This window comes from Nymphaea colorata, chromosome 6 (genome assembly GCF_008831285.2).
Source record: "Nymphaea colorata isolate Beijing-Zhang1983 chromosome 6, ASM883128v2, whole genome shotgun sequence".
Taxonomy (NCBI): Eukaryota; Viridiplantae; Streptophyta; class Magnoliopsida; order Nymphaeales; family Nymphaeaceae; genus Nymphaea; species Nymphaea colorata.
The window spans coordinates 588,358-600,618 of NC_045143.1; the positions used below are offsets into that span (position 1 = coordinate 588,358).

The 12,261-nt window shown below is 40.7% G+C and overlaps 1 protein-coding gene across 1 annotated transcript; it reads left to right on the forward strand.

Moving 5' to 3' along the window:
- The first annotated feature begins 610 nt into the window (after nt 1-610).
- LOC116255648 (dof zinc finger protein DOF2.4-like) lies at nt 611-2,397 on the forward strand. Its single transcript, XM_031631532.2, has 2 exons — nt 611-994; nt 1,134-2,397. Exons 1-2 carry the CDS (start codon nt 944-946, stop codon nt 2,169-2,171), a joined length of 1,089 nt encoding a protein of 362 aa, XP_031487392.1. The 5' UTR covers nt 611-943; the 3' UTR covers nt 2,172-2,397.
- Nucleotides 2,398-12,261: the final 9,864 nt, after the last annotated feature.

Sequence of the window (12,261 nt, forward strand, 5' to 3'; positions counted from 1 at the left end):
ATGCACACACAGTAGCCGCCTAAAAATTCATAAATGTTTGGCTAAAAACTTTCGGCAAAGTTTTCGGAAATTGTCGCCGGTATTTATCGCCGTGTATATCTAACCGAAGATATGACACCGGCGTTGCTAGTAACGCGTTCACTTAAGTTCATAAATGAAACCATATCCGTGAAGCGATACGTCTCCAGAATCACCACAATCCGGTTGCCGTCTACCTATCATGACCGGGGCGCCACAGTTATACAACCGAATGTTTATGTCGAGCATTTAGGAGCAACATATATGATCCAAGCAAGAAGTTATTACAATCTGTAGTGTGAAGTTCCCACAATGTGGTGTGAGTTGGCAATAAGGAAAGGAAAAAGATGGTGTGGAGATTGTTCACTCTTGATGGGCAAGTAGCTCCGAGCGAATCATGGTGTCGTGGCCGCTGTGATTGTCCCGGCGGGCATACGCCGGAATAGCAACCGGAGACAAGGATGGAAGAGCAGGTGGCCCCCTCTCCCTCCACCAGCACCACCTTTTCCTTTTTCTATTGTTTGTTGCTTGTGCAAATAAAATGTGTTTCTGCAGACAAAATTTATATTAATCGTTAGGGTTTCTGTGGACAAGGCTTCCTTTATCTTTTTCAATTCTCTCTCTCTCTCTCTCTCTCTCTCTCCATGCATAAGCCTACCCTCCCTTTTTCCTCAAACACTTCTGTATCAGAAGCTTAATGGCGAAGTAACTCCAAAATTCTCTTCCGTAGACAGAAAATCTCCCTCCCTCTCTCTCTCTCTCTCTCTCTCTCTCTTTCTGACTCTCTCTCTGCATCTGCAAGTCCTCCAGTATTATTCTGGTGAGTCATTTCTCCATTAACAGCAAACAAAGGAGGAGAAAGGAAGAGGAAGAAAAAAGAAGGGAAAGGAAAGAAAAAGAGAAAGAGAAAAGAGAAACAACAACGATGGTTTTTACTGGAATTCCAGTTTATTTAGATCCACCCAATTGGCAGCAGGTAAGAAATTCGATATCCCTCTTTGAGAAAGATGGAGAGACCAAACGAGAGAGAGAAAGAAATGATACCCTTTTGATCTCCTCTTGAATATACCACTGAACTTCAGGGTTTTTGAATGCTTTCTCTTGAATTTCATCAGGATCATCCGCGAGCAGGCAGTGGTGGTGGCGGCGGTGCAGCTGCGGGTGGAGTAGGTGGTGCTCCTGGTGCTGGCGGTGGTGGTACTGTCACCGGATCGTCGGCTGACAATCCTCCGATGCCGATCCTTCATCCGCTGCCTTCAGAGATGATGCCGACAAGCACAGCTGCTAGTTCGGGAGGTTCCGCGAGGCCGATACTTATGGCGGAACGAGCCCGACTTGCAAAAGTTCAGCCACCGGATATTGCCCTCAAATGCCCTCGCTGCGAATCCACAAACACCAAATTCTGCTACTACAATAATTATAGCCTCTCTCAGCCACGCCACTTCTGCAAAACTTGCCGCCGATACTGGACCAAAGGTGGCGCCCTGAGGAACGTTCCGGTTGGCGGCGGGTGCCGGAGGAACAAGAGGAACAAGAACAGCAGCAGCAACAACAGCAACAGCAACAACAGCAGCCGGTCTCAAGCTCTCGAGACTGGCAGCGCTGGCAGCTCCGGCGGTGCAACGGTGATGTCCTCCGGCAACTGCACCGGCGAGATATTTGGGCTTGATCACAACCCAGCTCCACCGTCCGTGCTTTCTTTCCTTCCCACCCTTCACGGCTTTTCGGACTACGGCAGTACTGGAACTGACATCGGTTTAGCCTTCCCCAGTCGGGATCTGGTAACTTCCGGTGCCGGAAACTCACTGGGCCTGGATTTCGTGGCGGCAAATGATCATCCAGAAAGCAGCAGCCTAAGCCAATGGAGGATTCAGCAGCATTTTCCGACCGCCTTCCCGCGACCCGATAATTTGGCCCTCGTGGAGCCACAGTTGTTGCTACCTTTTGATGGGGAAGGACTGGTAGAACAGCAGTATCTTACTACGGCAGCCGCGGCAGCAACGCAACTGAGAAACAAGCCACCAAGCCACCTCGGTAATGGCGGTACCCCAGTTAAGATGGAAGATAATCAGCCACAGAATCTCACATATTGGGGTGGAAACGCATGGGGTGATCTCTCCAGTTTTCCCTCAACCACGAGCTCGCTCTTGTGATGATAACCTGACGGGTAAAATTTGAATTTACTGAATTATAGAAAGTAACACTCGAAGTTTTCCTCTGAAAATTCCATTCAATGGTGTAGGTTTTAGCAGTGGGGATTATGTTTCAGGTCACAATGTTGTTGAAACTAAGAAACTTGTGGTACTTCAATTCCTTTTATTGTTGGGAGTGTAGAGTAGAAATGCTTCTTTTTTCTCTTTTTTTGGTGGGGGAGAAAGAGGAGGAAAAAAAAAGGAAGGGGGGGGGGGGTTTGTTCAAGCTCTGTTAGATACTGAGATCCAGGAGAAAATGAATACAAGCATGTAACAGATTATATGTTAGTCAAGTTTTTTCTTTCTTTCCTTTAGTATTGGTTTTAATCACATAGTGAAAACATTTTCTTTCCTTCTTCTTCCCCTCCTCAGTGGTTTGTAGCATTACTAATTTGATTAGAACAGTAGAATACCAGATGGAAACTACTGAGACCTGGCGAATGCACGTCTCAGGAGATAATTGTTTCAGGTCGGCTTACAATGTAGACATGACTGAACGTAGTGTTGGATCTTTCTGCGGTAGGAATAAGAGATGGTGTGTCGAACAGAAAGATAAACGCAGTTATAGATATTGGTCCTTATATAAATGTTCTATAAGTGCCGTACTTCGGGAACCGCAAGCGTTGCTTGCACATTTTCATCTGTTTAGGGGAGAAGTTATTCGTGCATGAAACTTTCTGTTGGTAGAAAGAGAAAGAGTGTGAAATTTTCATACGATTTTGCACGGCCATGTTGAGTGAAATGTCATTTCTGAGGAAAAACCCCCCGTGGCGAAGGCTGGCGCAAGCGTGTGATGTGATCGAATGTGTGTCTCTTCTGCGTGTTTGTTTGTGTCTGCAACTCTGAGAGAGATGAGAAGCAGTGCAGAATCATAAGCCAATTTTTTGTATTTGTCTATAAGCGGATAAATGCGCATGTGTTTGTAGAGAGAGAGAGAGAGAGAGAGAGAGAGATGATAAATAAAATAGTAATAAGAATACTGACCAGGCTAAACAACAATAGACGTATGGGAGGAAAGAGAGATGGGGAAATCTTGGTCTTGGATGCGATGTGCCTCTGCCTCTTTTTTCTTTCTTAACTTTGGACAGTTTTTGAGCTGCCTCTTCGCCCTCTCTATCTCTCTGCGTTGCTTTTCTCTCGTTTCATGTGAGGGGGGGAGGGTGGGTGTGCATAACTTTTTCGCAGTCCCCAAGACAGATTAGTAGAGAGAAGAGAATAAAGTAAAAAAGCAGCATCTCTCGCTCTGCTGCTCCTGCTCATCCTGCCGCTGCTTCTGCCTCCTGTTATCTACTGCTCCTGCTGCTGCTGGTGGCGGTGGTGGATGGAGGTCCCCGTCTGCCACCCCCGCCTCTCCGCCCTCCCTCCACTGATAACGAACTGTCTAACCATCACCAACCAACGCCAAAGTTAAGCAAGACCAACTGTACGAAGAGGTTTTTCAAAGATCTACAGAAAATGTTGGTGGGGTTTGAAGACACGGAAATGCGTCGTTAATAAATCAAGAGGATCGTAAAATATCTAATATTTATAGTTTGTATATTCCATTAACGGCATCATCGTGTTCGTCTGTCTGTCGGAAAATGTAGTAATTTTCATTTCATCATTGTGGGAGTACTGCTTTCATCCATTGATCATCTTTATGCTGAATATTTGCTACTAATCTTTAGAAATGCTGCATGCGACATGCTTCTGTAAGACGATATAGACGCCATGGCAGTGTACCGATCGAAATGGGTATATCATCTTCTTGGTCTTTGTCAGTATTACCCGGCGACCCGGAAAAAAGAGAGAGAGAGAGAGAGAGATTTGCGTTGGAGAAAGAAAAAGTGAGTGAAGTGGTTAATATATAGATCATTAGTGGAAAGTTAAGTGAATTAGTCTTGGGTTTGGGGTTGCAGGCTTGGAGACATTTTGGTAATTTGCTTATCAGGTCAAAAGATGACCAGAGGGTGGCGAATGTCTGATTCGGTTAGAAGGAGAGAAAAGAAAGGAAGGCAGAGAGTTGAAGGATAATGGAGTTATATATATATATATATATATGGATGAATGGATCAGAGTGGTCGGAAAGATACAGAGAGGGAGAGTTGGTTGGTACGACCGTCAAAGTAAGAGGAGCCCAGAATTCTACACGATGCTCCTTCACGTGGATCGGCGTGAACTGTTCCGATCCGACCCTTCAGCTTTCTTTCTCTTTCCACAACACAGACACTCTTTCCTCTTTTCTAGAGAGAGAGAGGGAGATTCTCATACTCTTATGTAGCAAGAGAGAGAGTCTCACACTTGAATACACAAGAGATACCACTTTATGATGCACATGCCAAGGTACTGAGTATGTATGTATATATACATTTTGTTTGTTATTTTGTGATCTCATTTTCGAGTCCTGTTGAGCAGGTTCCTCCTTATTCTAACCAAATAAATGTACCCTTTCATCAAAATCTTGTGGAAACTATAGATTCTGATACCACCAATTCTAATAACTAGCTTTTATTTTTTTATGTTTTATCAAATGTAATTCAAAAGATGAAGAAATAGATAAAATAGAAGTGAAGTTATCGAGATTGGAGAAGTTGCGGTATATATAAACAGAAGAATATTGGCTGCGAGTCAAGTAATACTAGTTCTGCATCATATCGTGCTCAACCTTCACCATAAGTGCCGTCAACCGAGTCTCTTTCATGGTCGAAACTGCTGTTTTATGATGCTCATCTTTAGGAGAATAAAGAGAAAAGCATGATGCTACGTGCTGACATACAATAATGAATGCTCGCCTAGACGATGGGACTCTTCCCTAAAACAAAGGATCAATTCTCTCCCTATAACTAAGATATGGAACACGATTGGAATGCAGTTTAAGACTGTTTGGGTACAATTTGGCTACGATAGATAAACACGCTGTAGCAAAAAATGACAAGACTAGTCAAATCCAACCCACCTGCAGCCTTATCTATATAATATAATCAATCAGAGAGCCAACTGTTCTTCAAGGGGTTGGCAGGTGAAGATCAGTATCTATTTTGAGTGTAAGGGGTGTCAACCTCATGTAGAGGTGGCACTATCAGGTGAGGCACCTAAACAAGCTCTTTATCTTAAAGGGGCAAAGGGTTGGGTGCAGTGACATAAGTAGATTTTGAGAATTTATACATGGACCGAATAACATTTTTTAGAACTTCTATATATGCTTAGTTAGAATTATTTAAAGCATATGCATAATTTTGTTTCCCTAAAATGTGAGGAAAGATACCTCTGCGAGCACATCCTTCCTTTCTTTTGCCGTTGGTTGTGTAGGATTGTCGGCTCTTTGGTTCTGGACAATGAAGGATTTTCCACTCTCTGGTTCTGGACAATGAGTCTCCCTTCTCCCAGAATTAGAAGACCCAACCAGCCATTCTAAAATCGTATGACAGATGCAGAACTTAAAGCCACTTGATTCCCACCTTGTTCATGTGAGTCAAGAATACAAAGCACCAATGTGTTCAAATACTTTGATGGGTTGGTTTATGATCTTAATTTATATAAATTATTGGGTAGATCTCTCCCAGTTCCTCATTCGGCTGAAGGTAAGGACTGAACACATGAATGAGCTGAAGCAAAAGTAAATATTTTGTGCTTGGATGATCTTAATTTATGAGACCTGAGTGGTGGAAAATCGTGCATTATTTGGCCTAATATGTACAAGAAGTATAATCAGATTGAAATCAGACAGATCAGACTGACAGACTTAATAGCACTGATCAGACAGATCAGAAGTTTTTAGTTTGGCTCTAGCATATTATATACATGATTAAGAGGTATGTAGAAGAAGTATAATCAGATTGAAATCACATTCAAATTTTTTCACTTGATCAGATTCTGCTCTGTCGAGGAGGGGCTGAACAAGCATTTAGATCGCTCCACGATAATAAACCAATAAACACAAGTAATCACGTAGTAAAATTTAAGCAAGTTAAAAATGCCAATAATGTTGAACGAGATCGCAAGGGTGGGATTTTAATTTATGGGAACAAGGTGAACATGGTGGGATCCGAAGCTGCGGCTTTTTGCCTAGAAAAGTGCAATTCGGCACTTGATGGCTGGACCCGCTTCCAGGGTATCAGCCTAAGATGTTGGGTCCATATCAATGAACCCCTTTTTAATTATTTATGCATTTCTTCAATAGAGACAAACTAGGGTTAGGCTGAGGCTCGGATCGGGTCATATAGGAGACGCTCTATCGATATGATGCTGTTGAACTCTTAACCTCATTTTGAATAATTAAAAACCTTAAAAAGACCTATCAAATTGTAGCCATTTCTGCGCAATGGATGAGATGGAGGTTGGTTGGCCGTCAATCTTGTTTTGAGCAGTCAAGGTGTCAACTCATGCGACCGATATAACAGAATAACCCAAAGCTAGTAGCGGAGTTACTTGTTCACTGTTTTAGGCCACTGCTACAGTTGTGTTAACTTCATTATATTGTGTCAGTCTATAAAAAATTTCACTATATTGTGTTAACTTTACATTCTAAAATTTTATGCAATGTCCACACCAAAGTTGTGTCACCAATGAAAGTGCCGCACAAATAAAAAAATCTTGGCTCTGTCACTGCCCAAAGTAGGTCTCGAGCCCACAATGATGATAGCTTCGGCTCTCTTGTTGATCAATAGGACCTATAGGTTTTGAAGGCCTCTAAATACCCGGATACATTGAAAACAATAATGATGTCAATGATTTAAGATCGCAAACGACATTACCATGCACCGCCATCAGGGATGTTCATCCGGTTGTAAATATCCGTTGCCAATCTTAAAGCTGACGACCTGTTTAGACGTTGAATCTGGTAAAGAGAATAGGATCATCTGTCTGGGGACTCGTTATTTGGTTTATGTTATATGATCAATTTAAAACTGGGTCTAGATCCAACAAGGGTTTGAACCAATTACATGCAAACGTTAGCTTTTTTTTTTAAAAAAAAAAAATTATGCCTCTCGGTCGAATCCTGATTGGGTTTTAGAACTTCATATCTGATTAGTCTGACTCCAAGTTCGTAGCCGATCAAGTTGGTTATGGTTGGAGCTGAAACTAATATGAATATATCATTCAACATTCCTGGCCACCGTACCTCCTACTTCAGTATAGTCGCCGCATGCCTTGGAAATAGCATTTTAACTATACTCGACTTTTTTCCTGCGTTTTTTATCTGGTATAGGAAGCGTATATCGAGATGTATTTGAAGAGACCCATATGCTCATTTCTGCGTTTTCTATGAACCAACAGAACTCTAATTACTTCTCGGCGAGCTATCTGTCTGTCTCTTTAGTAGCACAGTTTGCTTTGTTGAAGAGTTTAGTTTAAAGATGCTCAAGTTGAAGGTGGTTCAGTTTGAATTGATGGAAAATGATTCTTGGATCCTGCATGTGTACATCTGTTTACCAGTCAAGAGATGGTAATGCTCATGAAAAAAGGAGACGATCGATTCTTAAAGAAGTGTCCTGAATTCAATCTAAACGTACCGGGCATTAATGAACCAAACTCCGTTGCTAATCAAATCGTAGCTGTGCCTGCAACATGAATCTCTATACTTTGGCTGAGAATTTTGCGTCGCCGGTAGCCGTGGAGCTCGTACTTTTAGAGAGAGAGAGAAGGTAGTCCATTCAAGTTTGTCTTCAAATCTTTCTCGCATCGCTCAACGATATCAGGTGATGTGACGGAGGTCGCAGTTGCCCCCCTAAAAAGACTATAAGAAATAAAAAATCATGAATGTTTAATTAAAAACATTCACGAGTTTCGATATCAAAATTGTTTCGGTACATGGATTATCCGTTTAACGACATGAAAATTCAATCTTGGGCAGTATGGAATTTGAAGATGAATCCCTTTACAGAAGCAAAAAGATGGGTAAAGTTGCACCTTAAAACTAATTATTAAGAAAACGAACTGGGTACAAAATTGTACAGTTCCTTAGGGAAGCAACAGCTACGATGTAGTTTTATTAAAACCCTAATAAAAGCAAAAAGTTTTTAAAAAAGAATTCCAATTACAGGAGTCTGTCTACAACAACATCCAAGAAAAGGCGTTATTTTCAATGCTCTACCGTATTTGATGAAAGAGAAGAAAGAAGGGAGGAAAAAAAGGAACCATTTGATCGTATTCAAAGAATGTATGAAAGTGCGGGCAGGAAAGGAAAGAAAGAAAATATTCTTACGTGAATGAGAGGCGTTGGGGATCTCAAGGAAGGGCGGAGCTCTCTGGCTATGGCGTTGGACGTAGGAGCCAGTAGTACCACCCCGACCTGCTTTTCTGAATCTCGAAGCCCCAGAAAAGAAAAGATGCTTCCATCAAGCACCAACTACTGCAGCACCAACAACAGGTCGATGCAAAAGGATTTCCCTGTTCTCTGTTTCTGTGACAAGAAAAGAGAAAGGCGCACAAGAAGAAGAGAGAACACTTGAAGAAAAAAGAAAAGCAACAGAGAGCGATCTACGCATCTGTGTGTGCTTGTGTGTATCGGAGCACGTTTAAAGGAAGTGTGTGCTTCACGTTAACTCCATGAACAGCCGACAATTATGTTCCTGAACAGTGGGTGACTGTGGATGTTTCTCTGTTTCCTGCAGTTTCCTAGCTCTCCCTCTCTCTCGATCTCTGGGAGTTGGCATCCGGGAATTTCTTGGATGCATTTGTCACCTGCAGGTAGATTCTCTTGGATTCTTTGGTGTCTGAATTGATGGAGATTGCAGTGTATAGCACCTGTGTCATTCGGTAGACTAACCTACACCATCTACAAATGTGGGCGCCTCCTTCGACTTGCTACAGGCTGGGCGAAATTTGAGGCATGAGGGATCTTATAAGTATTTTTTTATTTGGAGTGCGGCCAAAAACATAATTTTGTAAGCATTTAGTTAAATTTTTATATTCACGTTGTTATGTAGATCAGCACTATATATAGCGATCATCGAGAATTTGATGTTCGTTTCGTGTTTTAGGGGTTTTTTTTTTTTTAAAGAATGGTAGATCGGGATACTAATAATTGATTCTCCAAGAATCTTAGTGAGATGTCTTGTTCTCTTTTCCACTGCACACGCTAAATATGGTCTCCAAACTAGCTATAGTGCACAATATAAATATAGATAAATAAGATTCTTAAACAGTTATGAAAAAAGTTTGAGAGTAACTTTTATAAAAAAACTTCACAGGTTTGAGAAATTTATGTACACCCTCTCTCTCTCTCTCTTCTCTCTAGTCAAAGTGGGTATGGGAGGTAACGATCTTAAATTCATAGATACGAAGGTTTTACTTACATAATTTCATGCAAACATGGATAATATTAAATTCATAAATGTGGAGGTTTAATTTGTATATATACTATCATGAATCAGAAGTTCCCCTACATCTTCAATCATATGCCCGGATCGTCTTTAGTTTAACTCGGTCTCACAGCCTCGCAGGCGGAAGCGCAGACCGAGCTCACCTTTTTTGCTGAATCATGGCTGTCCCTCATGTCGATCACCGCTGTTGGCCGATCATTCATCAGCCTTTACAGCTCACTGATGCTTCCTCTTCCCTGTTTCGGTTAAAATGATCAAAAGCTACTTTACTCTTTCAGTTGAAAACTAGTAGAAAAATCCATACACCATTCATTTTCTTATCAGAGTGCATTGCAAATGAACGAGGTCAGGTAATTGAAGATTGCCGCGGTTTTATCTTTTGTGCCAGTGAAGTGAGGATTCAGACTTGCGATTAAATGTGTTGGGTGGTACCAGATCTAACTCGCTTCGCACCATTAATTTGAATGCGTTTTCATGCATGCACACGCAGAACACTGCGATGATTAATCTGATCTTATTGATGAAATTAATATAAAACCATATACATATACCTATATATATATATAATCTACATTCGACGTATAGGTGGGGTTTTAATTATAAGAGCTTTAAGATTAACAATCTTTGCTTTCGAAGCTAATTACAAAATTTATTCCGGACATCAGATTTTCAAGATTTTTTCATTTTCAAGTATTTTTCACTCATATATGTTGTCAAATATTTAGAAAATCATTATATATATAGTCATTAAATTAGTCACCCAAGATATATTCTGCAATGTCCGACTTCCAGTATTTAATATTTTTTTTCTTGTTATAAAATCCAACCGCATATATGGATGCACAATATTGTATATTTGAAAACCAGTAACGGAAATAAGATGCTTAACTAAGGCCATTAATTTTTTAATTTTTATAAAATCTTATTTATACATCGCATGTTTCTTTCGATCCAACGAATTTGGATATTGAATTTTCATGTATTTATATGGGTGGATTTTTAAGAAGAACGCTCAATGTGGTTGAGAATAGTGGTATATATATATATATATATATATATAAAAGAAAATTGAATGGTAATTCTACCCATCAAGAGTCGCTTTATGATGAATGGTTAAGAGAAAATTAAAGAAAAAGATGTGATAAGCATTTTTGTTATTATCTGCTATTACTAGTTCTCGTTTTTTTTCTAGTTTTTGTCTCAATAGTTCATTACAATGTGTAGGATGGCTATCATCGGGTGATTCTACATAGGCAGAGACACCATCGTTATATATATTTATGGTGTTCGTTTCTTTTCTTTCTACAGCCAAACTAATGAGTGGAGTTGATCAGTAACCGAGTGGGCGAGTCGAGCGAGAGGACTCTCATTGTTGGTCAAATTCCAATTGAGAAAAGGAAAGACAGAGACACAGAACGAGACTTTCGCCATGTGCTCGGAATATGCCGAACAATCCAAAGGGCCTTTGCAAGAGCCCCTTCTGAAGTTTGACCAGCATTGTAAATCACAACAAAAAGTTAATCAAAAGAAGAAGGAGCAGACTGATCACTCTTCCTGTCTACAACGTTACCGTTTTCAATTCATGTTTTTTAGTGATATCTCCCAAACTTAAAAACCCATGTTGGTGCATTTGTCAGGTGTGTTTGAATGTTGTAAGAACCGATTTCTGAATAAAATCAGGAATTGCAGTCGATCACAATCTTTTGAATTAGATCAAAATCAATACACCAGAATTTGACAAGAACGGCCATGTTAGAGCTTCTGCCTTTCTCTGTCTCTGTCTCTCTCTTAGGCGCTCGCATTTCACCTCAAGGCTTTCTCTATCAAGTCTTTAAAGCAAAAGCTTCTTAGACCCACTTTTGATATCTGCTTTACTTTCACATTCGTTCCTTGTTTCCTTTTCCTCTTGTCCTACCCTCGTCTACTTTTTTGCTTTCTTTTGGTTCACCATTGTCGTCTTCTTCTTCTCTTTTCAGCTCTTGTTGTCGGATGCTGCTGGTCACGATGTAAAGCTGATTGGCATACGCGCTAAAAGAACAGCTGCCAACTGCATGCCATCGCTGGCCATTGATGCTCCTCTTGAACAACGTAACTCAAGCCAAAATCATCCTGATGACTTAAGTAAAGAATCTTACTACAATCTGGTTAGCTTGCTGATGGAATATATGGGCCAAACTTGAAGGACTCCAGTTTTCCGAAGACATGGTGAAACAGGGCAATCAAAGATTCATCAGTTTGGATCTGAACATTTTGTCTTCATATAAGACCGATCTACAAAACTTTGTTTTGTTTAAAAAATGTGAAAATACGGAACTGGATTTAGACCCAAATGCATTCCGATCATGAAACAAACAGCGTGTTGATGCAAATATAATAAGGTTGAAATGGATCCGATTATTCTCAAAAAGAAAATCCTGATCTGAACTTCCGATTGGATTAATAAGAAATGAAGGATCACTTTACCATATATAATAGTATGCCTCCTATATATTCCATGCCATTTGTAGAAGATTTTTTTCTCTCCTAACCCAAAATAGCCTCACAACAGCCCCAAGAGGCATAATGTAGTTGATCAGACTGACAGGCTATTGGTAGTCCGGTCGCCAATTCGAATCTCATGGGCGCTACTTTTCTGGACTGCAGACGAGATATATAACCTAGGTCGTCAATTCAAATCTTATGGGTGTTACTTTTCGGCCTATCATCGCATGACCAGACTGTATGACCTTGCAACCAAGGTCATCTTG